This window comes from Protopterus annectens, chromosome 7.part0, assembly GCF_019279795.1.
Source record: "Protopterus annectens isolate FY-2018-M chromosome 7.part0, PAN1.0, whole genome shotgun sequence".
Taxonomy (NCBI): domain Eukaryota; kingdom Metazoa; phylum Chordata; order Ceratodontiformes; family Protopteridae; genus Protopterus; species Protopterus annectens.
In genome coordinates, this window is record NC_056739.1 from 1,675,529,559 (window position 1) to 1,675,549,780 (window position 20,222).

Genomic DNA, 20,222 nt, shown 5'->3' on the forward strand with positions numbered 1-20,222 from the left:
TACAAAAGACATGTTTTTACAGTGATATGCAGCACATCAACAGTTACAGTGGAGAGAACAAACAAAAAATATTAATTTAAAAATAAAGGTAATTAATAGATTTGTGGTGTGCAGCTGAAATTTAGAACATAGGCAGAATACATACATAGTACACAGGTACAGTACAAACACTGTAGATTAGCCAGTGTTTGTGAGCAAGACTGAAAACTATTATCAAGTACTCTAGGTTTAGTATGTGTAGGGAGTTGTAGGGATTGGGAGGGTGGTGTAATGGTTAAGGTGTTTGCCTTGCAAGCACAATGTGCAGGGTTTTAGTCTCACAAGGGATAATTGGCTAGGCTTAAAATGGCTCACAACGGCAGTTAGCTTAGTACTAATTTACGAACCTATGAACCTATGTACCTTATCCGCTTTCACTAGCCTGGGGAGCAATCATGGCACTGCCAACTTTGCTTGGGATGTTGCCTGATGAGGTCTTTAAAAGAGGCTTTGGATGATGTGTTTTGAATGCTAGTGGGGATAGAGTTCCATTTTTTAGCCACTGAACTACTATATAGTGCATTTCCAAAACTACTGTAGCTGTTGGTGACTTCTAGTAGTAGTTTGCTTGATTATCTAACAGGCATTTTGGCTGAGTGATGTTGTACTAGGTTTTTGAGGGCAGGACACTTATTGGGGAGGTAATAGATTGAAAGACAGAGGCAGAGCTGATTGTAGGTTAGGAGGTTGGGCAGTTCAAGCCAGTGGAGCTGTCTCAAAGCAGTACAGTGATGAGTTCTATATGAGCAATTTGCAGCAAAGCAGGCAATTCTGTTATAGCAGGCTTCCATTTTGCTTAGTTCAGTTTTGTTGAGATTAGTCAGAATGGGAGATGCATAGAGTAGGGTGGATAGAAGTTGGGAGCGAGAAATGGCTGATCTTGTGTTGTTGGTAAGAAATGGTTTGATATGGTAGAGGGATCCCAGTTTGGCATGTAATTTCTTAATAGTTAAGTTGAGATGACTATCAAATTTTAGGTGGGAGTCTATAGTTATTCCCAATAGCTTAGCCTGTGCCACTGGAGCGATTGGAGTAGCATTTGTGGAGTAGATAGTGAATCGACTGTTATCAGTGTTTTTGTTAGAAATGGTTATAATCACAAGCTGAGTTTTCTTTGGACTGAGGATAAGTTGGGCTTTGGTAAGGTAGTTTTCAACATCAGAGAATGCTAGTTGAGTTGTTTGCAGGAGGATGGTAATGTTTTGTGCAGCACAGATTAAGGTAGTGTCATCTGCATACTGAATGACAGATGCATGCTGTGTGGAGGTATGGAGGTCATTTATGAAGACTGTGAATAGTAGTGGTCCTAAGATAGAACCCTGTGGGACTCCTATAGTTATGGGCAGCTGAGGAGAGAGAGAATTGTCCCATTTCACAGCTTGGTACCTGTTAGTTAAGTAGCTTTGGAACCAGGTAAGACTGAAATTTGATAGGCGATACTGGTTTAGTTTGTTTAGCAGGATATGGTGCGAGACTGTGTCAAATGCTTTGGACATATCCAAAAAAAGAGTTTGCACCTGCAGGCCTTAATTTTTGAGATGGTTAGCTGTGTCTGTGAAGCAGAGGAGGGCTGTAGTGGTACTATGGGCAGGTCTGAAACCATGTTGAGTAGGTGACAGGATGTTGCTGTCTAGGAGATATTTTAGCATCTGGGTATGGATGCATTTTTCTAGGATTTTGGCCAGGGGGGAGAATAAAGCAATGGGTCTGTAGTTATTAAATTCAGTGGAGGTCCCGCCTTTATGTATGGGTGTAAAATAGGATATTTTCCAGAGTTTGGGCACATAGTTTTCAACAATTGATCTGTTTATGAGAGTGGAGATTGGGATAGCAATAGCATCTGCTGTGAGTTTCAAGAAATAGCTGGGGGGTAGGTCGGCTGCTGCTGATAAGGTTTTTTAGTTTAGAGAGCATGCTTTTGATTGAAGTGGTGGAAACTGTTTTGAGGGTAAAGCTTGTATTAGTGTTATTTGTGTTGGGGGGGATAGTGAGGAAGGAACTGTCCTGCGATATTAAGGATAGAACTGAGTTCGCAAAGTGGGAGCTGAATTGTGTTTCGATGGGAACTTTAGTGTCAGGGGTAGTTGGTTTGGGGATAGCCTTTTGGGTGGGTTTTAGTAGTTGGTTTACATTTTTCCAAACATTTGGGGGGTTGTATTGGTATTTAGTTTGTAATGTCGTGTAGTAGGATTTTTTTGTCCAGCCTAATGCATTTTTTTGCACAGTTGCGCAGTTCTTGGTACTTAGTTAGGCTTTGTGTTTCTTTGTTTTTTGATAGTAAAGTCAGGCAGTGTCTCTGGACTTGAGGATTTGTTTGGTTTCTTTACTGAGCCAGGGGGTTGTAGAGGTTCTAAACTGATTTTGCGCAATGAAGCAACAGTGTCTAGGTGTTGTAGAAAAGTTTTGTTGAAATATGCAACAGTCTGGTCAAGTGGGAGGGTTTTTAGGGGGGGTCCAGTCACAGTTACAGGACCTCAGGAGAACATTTTTTTTGTGTTTCTAGTGGATATATAGTTAGTGGTTTTGCATATGCTTGTTCTACTACATATAAAGTATATTATGCTGTGGCCACTTAAGGTGTCTGGGAGACTGCAATGTGGGGATGTTAGTTAGGACCCATTCAAGGATGGATTCTCTTTTAGATTTTTTATCACATCTAGTTGGAATTTAGACTAGCTGCTGGTAGCCATGGAGATTTATTAGATTACTTGGTGGTTCTGATATGCAGGTGAACCAATCTAGATTGAAATCCCCCAGAATAAGGGTTTCTTGTGAGTATGTGGAAGAACACCAGGATAAGAAGTCTTCAAGGCTAGCAGGTGTATTACCAGGTGGAATATAGATCACAATTGTGGTGATGACCTTTTTAGGGTGAAGGTGAAGTTGTGAGATAAGTATGTCCCAATTACTGGGGGAGGGGTAGGAGTTTGGTAATTGACGTACAGTTAAGTTGGACTTATACAGTAAGGCCGTTCCACCCCCTTTACGAAGTGGTCTGTCTTGTCTAATGATATTGTAGCTGGTAGGGAGAACTTCTGAGTTAGCTATGTTTTTATTTAGCCAGGCTTCTGTTAAAGCAACTATGTCTGGGGATTAGTGTGCTATTGTGGCCTGGAGCTCAGGTATTTTATTTTTGATACTTCTAATATTAATATTTAGCATTAACAGATGGTTGGTTTTGCTGCTGTTGTTGATTTGCCCAGGGATGAAGATAGTGGGGGTGTTATGTTCTGACATTTGTGTTGGAGCAGTTTGTGTTGGACAGGATGGATTTGGGCCTGGGTCGGGGTGGATATCCCCACTTATGGTGAGCCTGGTGTTAAAATGGTGATACAGATGTTGGAGTTTGGTGAGGAGTGTGAGAAAGTATTGTGTTTTTTGGAGTAGGAATGAGAGCATATGTATTTAGTTCTTAATTGGTCAGTTATGTAGTTCTTGACCAGTTGTGGGCAGATATTATTATAATGTGTGGAGTCTGTAAATGAGAGTGCATAATGTAGTTTTGTGCTACTAAGTTTAGGGACATTGCTAGAGTGATAACTTGTGGTGTTATAAAGAAATATGAAAAGACAGACTAGACTTAGTTATGTGATAGTCATGGTTATAAAGTTTAAGTTGGTTCTAGGTGGGGGTCTGACTAAGAATTATAGGGTTGCACTATATGTGGATGGGTAAGTAGTGTGGGTGATTTAAAAAATGCCTAGTGGGAATGATTGTGATTGGGAGTATTTTGTGTGGAGCAAGTTGGTGTGGTATAATGTGATCTGACTTGAGGAGCTGTGATTGGTGGAGGTGATGTGAGATTCAGCTGTGGGTGTGACTATGATTACTATAAATGTAGAGGTAGTGCGGGCAAGAGGGAATAGGGGGCAGGGCGGAGGAGCGGAGAGAGTCCAAGTGTTAGCGAGGGCAAACGGAGAGGGGCAGAGCCCACCAAGACAAGAGTAAAAAGTAAGTATTACTTTACAAATCTGAACACTTTAAACAAATTCCTGAGGTCTAATGGCTTACCAGCAAGCAGAATGCAATTGCTGAAGAGCACTTGTGTCCTGGTGGGAGACTAGAAATTTAAATATGGCTCCATATTCAGCAGGGTTCTAATATAGACTTAGTATTGGGGGAGGGAGATAGCACAGGGGGTGTAAACCAGGTGGAATGCAAAGAAACTAGAGAGGCAATTAGTGGAAAACTATCAGTGAAGGCCTCAGAGGGGGTAAGTAAGAATTCAAACTACCTGTAAAGCGAAGGAGAGAAGAGACAGCAAAGTTTATTCAGGTTGGGAGTGTGTCTTCACATTGACTTGCTGATTAGTAACCAGTTTGTGCACAGATTAGAGTAGAGAGATTAATTAGTAATGAAGGGGAATGTACAGAGATGCAAATAAACAGGTGGGCCTCCAAGTGATACAAACTAAGGCAGAAAGCACTGAGAGGGCTGCTTGGTTAATTTAGTCACAGGGATCTGATGGTTAATTTAGTCACAGGGATCTGAATTAAATGTATACTGTCTATTGGACAGTTAGGATTACTGCACTAGCTGGGGGGGGGGGGGCACAAGGCTATAACAGTCAGTTTTATTAGCACGCTGAGAACTACTAAGAAATACTGCTAATGTAATAGCTTCACTCTCATAAAAAATACAAGTAGAATGATTGGGTGGACTGACCCTGCTCTTGAGGCTCAAAATGTATATCCTTGTTTAGTTTTGCAATACTGATTCCTTCTTATACTGTATGGGTGGAGTGGTAGCCGCAAACTGCAGTTTTGCTTGAGTATTCTCTGAAGAGATAGAGAGAGAAAAAAAGAGAGGATGAAGCTAGTAGAATGAGAGAAAGATAGGTCAAAGGAAGTAATGAAGAGATAGGAGGGTGTAAAAGATACAAATCTGAGGATAGTGTGGATAAAGCAGGAAAATGGATGCTAGTGCTACAGTTTGAGAGTGTTTCAACAGTTACCACATCACAGTGCCATAATTTAGTTTGGAAACAGGTAAATAAATCATGCACAATACATTTATCAGCCAATTATCTTGTGCATACAAGAATAAGGAAAATGAACACTTAACAGCACAGCTGAATCAGTAGCAGAGACAACTGTGCTAAATCGGTAAATACTGTTTCTAACTCCAACACTAAGTCAATTAGATTTACATTGCAGTTATAACAGCAGTTTTAGTACATCATAGCAGCATAGACAACATAGCTGCAGTGATAGTGTCAGTAAAACTCAATTGCTGAATGACAGAATCAACCAGTTAAATAAACAAGCAGATCAGTAGTCAGGAATCAGAAAAATGAATAGTAGTTGTATAGATCCAAATACAGCAAATAAGTATTACTTTACAAATCTGAACACTTTAAACAAATTCCTGAGGTCTAATGGTTTACCAGCAAGCAGAATGCAATTGCTGAAAAGCACTTGTGTCCTGGTGAGAGACTAGAAATTTAAAGATGGCTCCATGCTCAGCAAGGTTCTAATACAGACTTAGTATTGGGGGAGGGAGATAGCACAAGGGGTGTAAACCAGGTGGAATGCAAAGAAACCAGAGAGGCAATCAGTGGAAAACTATCAGTGAAGCCCTCAGAGGGGGTAAGTAAGAATTCAAACTACCTGTAAAGTGAAGGAGAGAAGAGACAGCAAAGTTTATTAAGGTTGGGAGTGACTTGTTGATTAGTAACCTGTTTGTGCACAGATTAGAGTAGAGAGATTCATTAGCAATGAAGGAGAATGTATAGAGATGCAAATAAAGAGGTGGGCCTCCAAGTGATACAAACTAAGACAGTGTTGTATTATACAAGGGATATAATTTAATTATTATATATTATTATTTAATACAATCAGGAAAGTGAATCAAAGAAATTTTGCATGGTCCTAAAAATGTGTGCAAGAGGTCTATGATTTGAAAACAGCCCAAAGGTACTCTTAATCTGCCACTGGCTAGATGCATTTTCTTTGAATGTGGGTTTCAATGCTGTTTCAATGAATGTGAGTTTCAAAGTCACAGAAGTTTTAATGCTAACTCTTGTTTTCATTGTGAGACTGTATTGCTTTGTTTAGCAAACATCTATCAGTGTTTGTGCTGGAAAATTTGAAATAAATGTTTTAAATTAAATCCAAATATATGTAATCATTGCAGAAGTAAAGTAGTATGCACACTGAGTTTTGAACAGTGTTTATGGCAACTGGGGAGAAATAGCCAAATAATTGGACACTGGAATGGCTGCGTAGGGGGGGGGGTTTGACCCAAAAGCAACAAATGCGTACCACCACCTGTTTGTTTACAAAAAAAGCATTGCTTATGGGGATATGATAAAATGAAGTATGTAGGAGTATGGATTAAAAACGTTACCAGTCTGGCAGCTAAGGATATGTGCGAAGAAACTACACAAAAGATAATACAAAAACTGAGAAAATGGAAGCTCTGTTATATGAATATCAATAGAAATATATAAGCAGTGAAAATGTTTTTAGTCCCTTTAGTCTTATACACAGGTCAGGCATATTTTTATCAACCAGAAGGGAAACTGTGGATAGCAATTAATAAAGAACTGAAGATTTTTATCTGGGAGGGGAAGACAGCAAGAGTCAAGTGGGACAAGCTTATTCTTCCAACAGAACAGGGCAGATTGGGATTACCCAAGTTGAAGGGGTATTTCAAAGAAACACAGTTAAGGCTCATATACACAGCACAAGTAGATATAATTCAGAGTGGAAAGAGATGATGTTGAAACGGGGGAAGCTCAAAACAAGAACAGACTGGGATTTGGATGCAGACTTTCAAGGAGAGCAACAATAATCACACAGACTACTATATTCATACAGTATACTACATTCATAAAGTAGCAGAAATGGGAATGGAGAAAGGAGATTCTGCTGATAGGGATGACTGCAATCAGGGATACAGACAATAGGCAAGTGGGGGCTGGAATATATTTGAGAAAACTGGCAAAGGATCCAAGGTATTGAGAGCAAATAACTAGAGAGGGAAAGGTAACAGAATGCGAAGATGCCAACTTATTTGGACTGCAGGTTAGAGACTGCCTTCCCTACTAAGTATTGATATCGGAGTATAGGCAAAGAGAAAGAAATTGGGGGGTCCTAAATGAAAAGCCAGCACTAGTAGAGTTTTTAAAAGACTCTAGAATAGAAGTTGCCATTAAGAAAGGAATAATTAGTACAGCATATAAAACATTGCATGACAACTATAAGAATAAATCAGAGGAGGTTAGGAGGAATTGGGAAGAGAGACTGGATAAGCAATTCACAAAGAAACAAGGGCGGATATATGTATGTCTCCCAAATATGCAACAAAATCTAGAAGATTTAGTATCTTTGCTTGGAAGTATTTACATAGGTATTTGTATACCCCAAGCAGACTCCAAATAATTTTTTCTCTGGTAAGCAGCAAATGTTGGAGGTGTGATGGGGAAGAAACAGGTAACTGGGAACATATTTTCTGGGAGTGTAATGAGTTGGCAGACTTTAAAGACTCCCTGCAGACCACTCTGTCAGAGATGCTGGGTGAGCAAATTGGAGTTACTAGGGAAATTATTTTTTTGAGGTATAATACAGAATCGGAACTGCATAGACATAGTAAGGCCTTGTTGGGTCTAATTATGATGGCTGCCAAAAAACAATTACTAGAAAATGGAAAGCAATGTCTGAACCAACTTTACTAGAAATAGCAAAGATAGTAACAGAGACAAAACAACTGAAACTGGGATCTTTATTAAAGGGTAGGAACAAATTACATAGGAAATGTGAGATCAATACATGCAGAGGAGAAACAAGGGTTAAAAGAAGGTAGGATTTGAATGAGCTATGTAATGGCTGACTGACAATGACTGGACTGATTTGATATGTAATGTTTGCAGCTACAGTTGTGTCAGCACGGTTTGTAATATATAATGTTCGCAACCGAGGATGTGTCAATATGGTTTATTTTCATTTATACAAGTGTAAGATTACCTATGTCATACATAATAATTTAATAAAAAATGTTTCATTTAAAAAAGGAACATATTTGCTTACAACTCCTTATTCTTTACTCTTATGTCATGATACTTTCCAGACGCTCTGCCTTTGTTATAGGATAGGTCATAAAAGGGCATAGTTAACAGAAGCAAACTATGTACTTGAGCTGAATTTTTTCCCCACTCCTGCCTCTAACCACAGCATGTTGCCTGCTGTGATGAAAGAAAATAAAAAAAATTAAGAAAATTAATGAGAAAAAACATGAAGGTTAACTAATTATCAGGGAAAGTGTATTATGCTTAAGACGAATGGCCTTAAATACTAAAAAATTACAGCAAAATACACAGTCAAAATAAAATATGTCTAACTGTAAGCATCACATGGTTATATGGCAAATTTAGTAAAGACAAAGGAGTGTATAGTGTACTACATCCAATGAAGGACAGACCCTGTCATTTAGTGTTCAAAAAGAAAGCAAACACATTCAGTGCATAAAGATAACTCATTACTATAATGCCCACAGGTCAATAAAAGTTACACAGTGACAGTGGTAAGGTAGTTTACAATATATTAAGGTGCCATGCTTTCACTTTTGATTCTGTTAAGGATGTATGCATGACACATAGAATCTTACCTACCAGTTTTTCTGCTGCTGTATTCTCAATAAATCTTGAACCATGGCCTGGATTCCCAGTACACTTTACTGTAATCCCTATAAAGGAACAAACAAAAAGGACAAATAAAAATGTGATAAAAATGTTTGAAACAAAGTACGTTTTCAACTGACCAATATCTTAAAACAGGGAAAATGTAACAGAGTTGAGAAATGGCATCTTTGCAGCAGTTCTCTGTATGTGTATGCATTTTTTTGCCCCCACATTACTGCTGGCAAACTGCTGCCTTTTGGTCTTAGTCAATCACTCAAGCTTTCATTGTTAAAGTGATGTGCCACATTTCAGTGACTTACCTTTTGCACCATCATATGGTGCATCTTTGTACTATTACTGAATGTTTTGGTCCATTCTTTCCTTAGCACTATCCCTCTTAACATTTGTTTTCCGCACACTGATGGCACTGAAAATTAAAGACGTTTTTTAACTACAGTGACGGCATCTTGGGGAAAAAATGAGTGGTGCGTCCACAGACATTAATGAATGCATGCTGTGCATATGCAGACATGGACTCCTGCCTAAAGTAAAGTTATGTGTACTTATCATAAATGTAGATGTTCAAGTGTATTCACTGTTGTAGTCATCACATTTGGGTTATCCCTGCCAGGGTAGCCCTCAGTCGGTCCGAATACCAGAGGCGTAGTATTTCTGCGTCAGTTGCTGTCGCTTCAGGACTGACATCAGGTCATCAGTAGTATAAAAACAGACAGCCGACGCCATTACATCAGTTTTTTATTGCCCTAAATGTCAGGAGCCCCCCATAAGGAGCTAGGTTATGGTGGAAGAACACCACCAGTAGAAAGTAAACACCAAAAATTCCTTGTAAGGAGAGAGAGAGAGAGAAAGAGAGACAAGGGGGATGGAGGGAGGGAGGGAAACCAGGACTGCAACAGTGAATACACTCGAACATCTACATTTATGATAAGTGTACCCAACAGTACTATGTTCTTCGTGTTTCACTGTTGCAGTCATCACATTTTGGTTGATTCCCAAAGCTGAAGAAAAGCGTGGAGGCAATCAAGAAGACTGGGGGCTGGCTAGGATGCCCTGCAAGTCTGCAGTGGCAAAGCCTGCCCTGGATTTGGTGGATAGGCAAGTGGTAATGCTTGGTGAGGGTATGAACAAAAGTCCATACTGCAGCATCCAGGATGTCCCTGGTGGGGATCCCTCTGAGGAAAGCTGCAGAGGTGTAGGTTGCTCTAGTGGAATGTGACCTGACCCCCTTGGGGGGAGGTTTTCAGTGATGTTTGTAGCAGAAATGGATGCAATGTGCTATCCATTTGGAAATTGTTTGTTTGGATATGGCCTTGCCCTCTGCTCCTGCAGTGAAGCTGACTAGCAATTGATCAGTTTTTCTAGTCCTGTCTAGGTAGAATCTAAGCTGTCTGTGCACATCTAGAGAGTGTAGAATCCTTTCCTCCTTGTTTTGTGGGAGACCATGTCAGTATGGAAAATGATGACTGGCTCTACAGCCATAAATATTTGTAGCTCTGATACTCTTTTAGCTGAAGTGATGGCCAGAAGCAAGGCTGTCTTCCAAGAGAGGAATTTTAACTCTGCTGAAGCTGAAGGTTCAAGGGGGGGGGGGCAGGGTGAGCTTTTCCAACACAAAGTTTAGGTCCCAAGCTAGGGTAGGAGCTCTTCTGGGTGGCCTCAATTTGTTAGCTCCTCTTAGGAACTATTTGATGAGAGGGTGCGAGAAAAGAGGTGGCTCTGTGCTGAAATGAGCCGAGATGGCACAGGCATGAATTTTAATAGAAGAGAAGGATAGACCCTTGTGTAGTAGATCTGCCAGGTAATCCAGGATGAGAGGTAGGGTGGGCTGTGCCGTTCCGGCTCCCTTAGCCTGGATCCAGGTGCAAAACCTTTTCCACTTGTTAGCATAAGACTTTCTAGTGCTGGGGCATCTGGCCTCACGTATGACATTTAGAACTTGTTTGCTTAGACTTGCAGCTTGAGGAGAGGTCAGGGAATAAGCCAAGCTGCCAGATTGAGGGTCTGCAATTGGGGATGCATGAATTCTCCATTCCTCTGGGTCAGGAGTGTTGGGATCTGAGGTAGGTGCCAAGGTGGCAGGGGTGACAGGTGCGCAGCAGTGGGTACCAGTACTGCCATGGCCAGTCTAGGGCAATCAGGATTGCCCTCGGTTATTCCTCCCTTATTTTGATCAGTACCCTTGAAATGACTGGTAGAGGGGGAAATGCATAGACTGAGAGGTTTACCCACTGGAAGAATAGAGCATCCACTTTCCAAGCCTTGCTGTGAGGTTCCCTGGTGCAGAATTTGCTGAGCTGGTAATTGGAGTGGGAGGCAAAGAGGTCTACCTTCGGGGTGCCCCATTTCTGGGTTACAAGGGGGAAGTTTCTTTGGTCTAGCTGCTGCTCATGTGGGTCTAGCAGGTCTCTGCTTAGGTTATCTGCCAGAGAGTTTAGAGAACCTGGCAGGAATTGTGCTAACAGGTGTTGTTGCATGGCTGCGGCCATGTGCCAAAGAGTCATGGCAAGCCTGCACAGAGAATAACAGTGAGTCCCCCCTGCTTGTTGATGTACCACATCACCATGGTGTTGTCTGTTTTGATCAGGAGAGACCCCGGGGAGAGTAGGGGTCTGAAAGCTGAAAGGGCGTGCTGAACAGCTAGAATCTCTTTTTGGTTGATTTGAAGATGTATTCGATTTGGGCTGCATTGGCCCTGAATGCACCTGCCTTCCAGGTGTGCACCCCAGGCACAGTCTGATGCATCTGTGGTGAGGATCTGGGTGGCATGGGGTAGTGAGAAGGGAAGTCCCTTGTTGTGGTAGCATGCTGCTGCCCACCAAAGAAAATCTTTCCTTTGGCAAGGTGTCATTGATATAAGAGTTTCCAGATATTGAGAGTGCTGACACCAAAGGCTTTTTAGGTACCATTGTAGTTTCCTCATATGCAGTGTGGCATATGAAATGAGTAGAATGCAAGAAGCTGTGAACCCTAGAGCTTGCCGGACATTCCTTGTGGATAACAGGGTCCTGGTGGCTAGTTACGAGGAGTAGGTTGTCAGGTAGGTTTGTTTTTCTGGTGTAAGGAATGCCCTCTGGGATTCTGTGTCCAGGCTTGCTCCCAGGAATACAATTTTTTGAGTGGGTACCAGTTTTAATTTCTTTTCGTTGATAGTATACCCCGGGGGGGGGGGTCAGTAGGTCCTTTACAAAGATCAGGTGCTTGAGCAGCTTTTCCTGACTATCTGTCTGAATCAAGCAGTTGTCTAAGTATGGATAAATTTGAATATTTCTTTGCCTGCAAAAAGCAATGACGGGAGCCAGACATTTTGTGAAAACTCTGGCAGCAGAGGATAAGCCAAAGGGAAGCACAGAGAATTGAAAGTGCAGTGATCCTGCCCTGAAACGTAGGTATTTCCTGCATGATTCCATTATTGGGATGTGTAGGTAGGCCTCTTTTAGGTCTACGGTGGCTAACCAGCATCCTTGAAAAGCATAGGAAGAAGCTGCTGGAGGGTGAGCATTTTTAATTTTGATATCACCAGAAAGGTGTTTAGAATGGATAGGTCAGGGATGGGGTGCCATGCGCCCTCTTTTCTGGGTACCAGGAAGAGTCTGGAGTAGAAACCTTGGCCTGTTTGTTCTGCAGGAACATGCTCTATTGCCCTCATAGAGAGGAGGGAAAGGACTTGCTTTTTGGCCTCTGACTGCTGGTTTGGGGGTAGATCTGGGAACCCTTTTGGGGTTGGCAGAGTGTGAAAGTAAAATTTGTATCCCTGGGACACTATGTAGAGGACCCAGCGGTCGTTGGTAATGGTGGCCCAGTTGCTTGCGTGGAAGGAGAGTTTTCCTCATAGGGGCAAGTGCAGGTGGGCCGAGGGAGGGGGTAGAAGTGTAAGGTAATTGTGAGCTTTTTACCATTAGCGGGTGGCTTACAACTCCCTGGTTTTAAAGAGGAGGAACTCCATTACTTAGATCTCTGCATTCCCTGGGGCTGTCTGGGGGGGGCCTGCTTCCCTGGGTCTGGGCTGAGCTGACCTGGGGGGGCAGGAAAGGACCAGTGCTTGGAGGGGCAATGCCTACTGAACCTTGGTGGCTGGACCTGTAAGAAGTCCTTAACTGTCTGCATAGATTTAACTTTTTCTTCCATCTTTTTTTAGGACCTATTATGCCTTACTGCAAGGGTGCATCCAATAATTTGGACTTGACATGGTCTGGCAAGGTTTGTTCCTTAAGCCAAGCATGTCCTCTAAGTACAGAACCAGTAACTGCTGCCCTGTAAGATGCTTCTAGGGTGTCAAAACCACACTGTAAGGTGTGCATAGTCACTTGACTTGCAGAATGCATTAAATCTTGTAACTTTTTATTTTCTGCACAAGCAGGAAAAGAAGTTTTTTTTTTGTTTGAGGAGTTCCATGGTATGTTGCTGATATTTCAGCATATAGAACTGACAATTTAATGCTCTAATAGCAAGAGTAGCAGAGGTGTATATAGTTATTTTGTCCCACCTGTCTAATGCTCGGGAATCCCTATCTGAGGGGGTGGGATTCTTAGCTGAAGTTGCTTTGATTCCTATAGGTCCTTGAGAGATGACCTCGGAGTCAGCAGTAGGATTTTTGAAAAGAAATTTGTGAGAGTCAGAGACTCTACAGTACCTTTCAGGTTTTCTGGGAGCAGGAGGGAGGGTGTCAGGGGTCAGACTGGATTCCATAAAGACATCATTCACAACATCTAGGACAGGAGGAATGGCGAGAGGTCTGTGCTGTGGAAGATCTAAGAATTCCCTGAGTCTCTTTTTTGACTGAGGATAGTCCTGACATTACCATTGGAAATGCTCCCTTAAAGTATGTAGGATTTCGCCAAGGAAAAGTTCTCGGGTGGGGAGGCTGAAGGGATGGATTCCTCTGCATCAGAATCCTCATAAGCAGAGAGGGAATGCATATCTTCATATTCAGATGCATCAGAGTCATCGGACTCCTGTTCAGATTAAACTACAGAGAAGTCTCTTTTTCTTTTGGAAGGGGAAGCCTGACTTCCCTTGATAAGCATTATAAGGTCTTCCGCAATTTTAAGTATTTGAGACTGAGGCAAGGAAGCCGGGGCCTGAGCTTGGGTCGTCGTTTTTTTGGATGTATTTTGCACCCTGGGCCTTAGAAACTTGGTAGTTTTGAAAGAACTGTACACGCAATAGAAATCATCTGTCAGTGTTGAGTATTGGTAGTGCAAAGTACTTCCTTGGAAGTCGGTGCCTGCTCAGCATCTCCAGACCCATCCAAGTAGAGACATCCGCAGGATCCTTAGTCGAAGAAAAGTCTTGCAGCATACCGGACTCTGAAAGGGTCTCAGTAACAGCCTGCGAATCCACAGAAGCAGGCATCAGGGACTGCGAAAGCACCTCACTGAGGACCAGTGAACTGATGACTAGCTTAACGGAAGTGTCGTCAGCAGTTTTGAACTTGTGCGGTCTGTCTCTATCTTTATCCTTACGTTTTTTTCGGAAGATCGGTTGAAGGATGGCTTACCGAAGCCATATTGAAAGTCGAGGACTGAGATTGAAAATATCTAGATACAATAAGGGTTCGACGATGTATAGTTCTGGTGTTGAACAAAGCACAAAAGTGACAGCGGGGCACATCTTGGTCTGGGCCTAGACAAGTGACGCAGTAGGAATGAAAATCTCGGTGTGGTATTTGTTTTCCACAGGCGGGACAATTGTTAACTTTTTCTGACATCGGTTAGAGCAAGAAGAAAGGATCCCCAACGGGGTACTTAGCTTTAGAAGACTTCAGCTTCAATTCGTAAATGAAAAACTCAGGTAGCCGGTCGACCGGCACTCGTACGAACTGCTTCTGCTTTGGGCTCCTTGGCAAGAAAGACTGATATAATGGCATCAACTGCCTGTTTTTATACCACTGATGACCTGACATCAGTCCTGAAGCAACAGCAACCGACTCAGAAATACTACGCCTCTGGTATTCGGGCTGACTGAGGGCTACCCTGGCAGGGATAATCCAAATGTGATGACTGCAACAGTGAAACACGAAGAACATCATGATGTTACCAAGGGGACTTAATTTTATTTGGTTGTGGTTTCAATAAAAAGTTGAGGAAGCTTTTTATTTAAAACAAAGGCCCAAAATAAATAAGAATGGACTAGGGGAAGATGCATCATAGCACTTAACTCACTTGTTGCTATGATGCACAATTAAACTCTGACAAATCACTGTAAGTATCAGCACAGGAGATTTCTGAGGACCTGTGGCCATCATACTATAGTGGTGAATTTCTAATTTATGCCTTACCTACAACTTACCCCCTTCTCAGGATGTTTGCTACCTGCAGTGGCCCCAGTGCAGTGCATGTATAAAGCTGCACGTCTCTAAACCCACAACACAATAATGTGACCTGTCCTACCACTAAAAAGCACTGGCTGCTGACGACATTGTGGCGGCACCAAATCTTCTCCAGTCCCTCATAAAAATGAGAAGGCAGTTAAAAAGCATTCTTCTTCTGTCCACCAGCAAACCACCTATAGTCACAGCCACTATTTAAACAGAGTCACTGATGGCAATGTGAAGTACAGTTATGCAAAGTACTCAGAGTAAAGACTAGGAGTGGATGCCCTAAGGACCAATTAAGTTAAGTTTTTAAGTCAGTCAGTTGAGTCTGCATACAATGCTACCAAGACAGATGGGTGGGTCTTCAATTGTCCCTCCAGTTGTCTTCTCAAAGTATTGGCATTAATGTGGAAGAACTCAGATCTGCCTCAAACCTCAGCATACTAAAAGTAAGAACATAACTTGAACAATTCAAAATTCCTGGGAAGAAGAGTATGAGACCAGGTCAGTACTTCACATTACTGTATGACACAATTTTGTAGTAGTGGACGCATTACAGTTTGAGCAATACAGTGTTAGCCTTAAAAGGCAGTTCCAATTCAGAACACCAAATATTTTCACTTTGCCAGAGTCATTTCAAGCATGGGTCTGTCATATTAAATTCTGTTCATGAAATACACAACTGTTTTACTTTAAATCTGTACAAAAAAAATCACAAAGCTGCAATGTTGTTTGCATTCAAGGATAGGCAAGCCTCCATATCTTTACTGCCTGGTAATCAGGAGGCGTGGCAGCATGAAGAAGAAAGAAATGGAGTGTGTACTCGTTGTCATTCAAATGGAGAGAATGGCTTAGCTAATTCACCTGTGTTTGATGGAAGAAGGACTCCAGAGGTCTTACACTCCAGTGTGATGGCTTCTAATAGTAATGGGCACAATTCGAACTTAAGGACTGAAAAACGGACACAAGGTGACTGTTCTAGCATAAACAGTAACACTGTGGTTAATGAATATAATTTGAATACATGGCTGAACAAGCATGTATCTTTTGATAAATATGTACAGCAAAGCAAAAATGATGAAGCTGACACATATGCTAACAATTTAAACAAGTTAATCTCTCTTCTTGTCTCCCATTTCCTGCCTCCTGTCCAAACTGAATAGTCCCACCTGCTGCAGTGTATTCTCACTGTTCCGGTCTGACCGGCTCTGTCTGCATATTCCCTCCCCTTAGTCTACTCACTTCCCCCCATGTCTGCCTAACTTCCTGTCCCACTCCATAAAGTTACCACATCCAAGGAGGCGCCATCTTTATTCCATTGCTCTGCCCCCTGGCTGCTGTGCCTTTCCTGGCTCTAGCGTTGCGGTTTCCTACCGTAAGTATGTACTCTGAGGTCTCTAATACTATACTTCTGTTTTGAATTGTGTGTGTGCTTGCTTTGCTTGACTCCACGAATGTTGTACATGTGTGCGGTTGCCTCTCTGACTGCAAACGCTTATTTGTAACATAGCGCGTTGCACGTGGACCCAGCGTTCTGTTGCAGGATGCGTTGTGTGTAGTTAGCTCTCCGACTGCAAACGCTTTTTTCACTATAGCGCTTTGCATGTGGGTCCAGCATTGTATTGTTAGTTGCTTGAACATTTTACTTCATGCCACTCGACTGAGGTACACAAACTCACATATAAGGTTTGCCACCATTTGTTTTTGTATGCAAGCCTTTACTCGGCTACCAGAGTTATTTTTTATCTTGTTGGCTCATTTTATAACTAGTACGCTGCTCTGAAACGGTTGGCGAGCCCTGTTTAATCGCCTTTTTCTGAAATTATGCATGCTGATTTGTGATATGTAATGGCTACATCTGCCTTAATTTTTTTGTGGGGATTGCTCAAGTTGCGTTAATTACTTGGGTTAGTCGTAATACATATTTAATTGTTTAAGTGCTCTAATTTGGGACTGTGCAGCTGCCTTCGATGGGTAAGTTCTATACCAATACTAATGTTTTTGTGGGACTTGCTCTATGTGTTAACAGAAGTTTGGACTTGCAGTAAGGCGAATATCGCTTTTGGAACTGCGCTGATTGTACTTCCCATACGCTAGTGGGGTAAAATACTTAGTAATCCTCCCAGTAAAGTTAATCCGAGTGTATGCGCTGCTCGCAGCAATTGCCCTAACCACATAGCAATACTCATACAGAGTACCTAATCCTGCTGTTGAATCATTTATCTAGAACTTCTGTTTGAATACACCTACAATGCATTTTTGTCCTAGTTTGCTGAGCTTTTGTCTGCTAATTGTTTGACTGCTATTCAAAGTTCCATTGCACTTTTGTGTTTGTTTTATTTGCATTTTTCCTACCTATTCCTAGCTTAGTTATGTTTTTTTATACTTGATAAAGGTTAACCTAACTTAACTGAACTGCTTTGTTCTTTTCAGCATTAACTGTGTATGTTATGACTGTCTGTTTCTCAGCTCCTAACTCCTGTACTGCCTGCCTCATTACATTTTTTTCTTTTCTCCCTTGCATGTTCCAGCTTGTGTTCCTGTCTACCCTCCTTCTCCTCCTGAATGCACCATAACGGAGGCTCATGTTGAGAACCCACAAACCAAGGACATTTAAATCAACCTAGAATCCCATCTGCTCCCTTCAAGACATTTACAGAGAAAGTATGTTTATTGCTTAATCTTTCCAGGACATTTTTAGAGAAAGTACCCATATTGCTTAAATATATATTGTAATTTATTAAAAATAGTACATACTTTAGTAGGTTGCAGTGCGTTCCCTTGCCAGGCCTGCCAGCAGCCAACTCTTTCCCATTCCTTATCAATTTAAATTATCCCTACTCTCCCTCCCACACTTTACTTTTACCCTTTGCTGAGCCTGATAATCCCCCTCCAGCCCCTTACTGGATATTCCCCGTAGGTGTCCCTGTTCACTCATCTTAGCTGCCCACTAGGTGGCACCCCCTTTACCTTTCTTGCTGTCTCTACTACATTTTCCCTCTTGGTATCTTAGTACACATTCTTTCAGTGTTTTCTTTGATATCTCGCCCACTGTTCTCTCTCCCCATATTCTCCCAGGACTACCTATCCTCTTCCTCCGCTCCACTTATTTCCCCATTCTCCTCTAAGCTCCTAGCCTCAGACCCTCCCATACTATTTTTTTCAGCACATATCTCCTTCCAACTCCATTTCACTGTCAGTCTTTGATATAAAATATATCTTTGCAATCTTACCTTCTAGCTCTCGTACTCTACTGATTGTTTTTTTTTCCTCACTTTTTTCTCCTTCCTTTGGCTCTTCCCGCTCCGTTCGCCCTGCGGGCTCACTCCGCTCCCCTACCCTACCCCCAATTCCCACCCACCCCCAGCACCTCTACCTTTATACCTCTCATTCGCCCTCCCATGTATACTAATTAACCAATCAGAGTCCTACCCTCTTTACCCCTCCTACTCTTACTCCTCCCACCCCACTTTACCTCACTCCACCACTTAACCTATCATAGTTCTTCTACTTTTACCCCTCCCACTCTTTTTCTTCCATCTCCATTATAGTTTCTCTTCTCATCACAGACTTTTCCCTTTCTCTCCCCTGCAAATACTTTCAACCCTATCCTTTTCCTAAGACCCCATCCTTTTATTTATTTTTTTTGCCTACTCAACTCCACTACATCAATCTCTTCCACCTCTGCTTGCCAAACATACCTTCCAAAATCCTTCATAATATCTATGTCCCATCATTACTACTTGTACTTCTCATTCCCCTATATTTTGCTACTTCCTACTCTCACAAAATACCCTTCTCCCTACCTCCTACACAAACCAACCCTTATACTCATTCACAACCTTCTCTATCTACCCACTACAACAACATATCTTCCACTCTTATTCCTCCCAAAACACTGTACCTTTTCCATCCCAAATGCCTCACCACACCAAAAACTCTCACTCTGAAAATCCTCCCTCCCTCTAACAGCCTCTTACTTCTTAAACACAAAAGACAAAGAGTTACTACCAATAATGACCTTGTCTTATGTGGCGATATTCATCCGAACCCTGGCCCCTGCCTCACCACTAACAACTTCTCCCCAATCCCTTTTTCTCCCTCTGGAATAAAACATAGTCCCCCTCCCACTTCTTCTACCACTTCCTCTCCTAACCCCCTTAAGCTCTTCTCTATCAATGCTCAGAGCCTAAATAACAAAATTCACCATCTTCATGCTTGGATTTGCCACAACCAACCAGACATCTTAGCCATTTCTGAAACCTGGCTAAAACCCCACATCACCGACTCTGAAATCTTACCTCCTGGTTTCCAAATCCACAGAACTGACCGACCAAATAAAAAAGGTGGAGGCTCTGCAATAATTTTCTCTAACCTTCTCTCCCTGATCCCCCTACAAATTCCAACTCCTGAATTCAAAAACGCTGAACTTACAGCCAGTCTCCTTTGACTAAATAAACATAAGAACATCTGCATTATCTCCCTTTATATATCCCCAGGTGACAACATAACAACCCTTGAAAATATTCTTTACTGGGCCTCAACTGAAATCAAATTTGAAACCTACATTCTAGGCGACGTTAACATTGATTGGAATAAAATCAACTCTCCTTCCCCCTCCCAATTCATCAACCTCTTTAACTTCACCCAAGTAATCCACTCAACCACCCGGCCTAACAAAACTAATCCCCCAGGATCTACCATTGACTGGATCCTAGTCTCTCATCCAAACAAAATAACTCTTTCAGGCACTATCCCTGACACCTTCAGTGACCACCTCCCTACTTTCATACACCGCTCAGCTAACTCTACCCAATATCTACACCACTACATCCACACTCGTAATCTCAGCAACTTCAACCCAACTATCTTCTCAAACATTCTTAAACATACCAACTGGCAGACCCTAAATACACTTCCCCTAGACAAAGCTGTAGAACAGTTTAACTCTATCTTCCTAAATACTCTTAACTCCCTAGCTCCTCCAAGAAACAAACTAGTCAAAGCTAACTCTGCCCCCTGGCTATCCAAAGAAACAAAACAAGTCATGCATCAAAGGGACAAATCTTGGAAGCTATACCAGAAAAATAAAATCCCTTCTTTCCTGCTCCAATACACCCAACTCCGCAACCTAGCTAAAAAACTAATCACCCTGGACAAAAAGAACTACTACTATAAACTACAATCCAACCATAATAAGAACCCCAAACAGTTCTGGAAATCAGTTAA

General features: G+C 41.9%; 1 protein-coding gene across 1 annotated transcript in view; it reads right to left on the minus strand.

Moving 5' to 3' along the window:
• ACY1 (aminoacylase 1) overlaps nucleotides 1-20,222 on the minus strand; it is a 1,669,107-nt gene that overhangs the window by 738,338 nt on the left and 910,547 nt on the right. Inside the window, exon 12 of the mRNA XM_044078190.1 lies at nucleotides 8,651-8,724. Within this exon, the coding sequence (XP_043934125.1) occupies nucleotides 8,651-8,724 (74 nt within the window). The remainder of the gene's footprint in view (nucleotides 1-8,650; nucleotides 8,725-20,222) is intronic.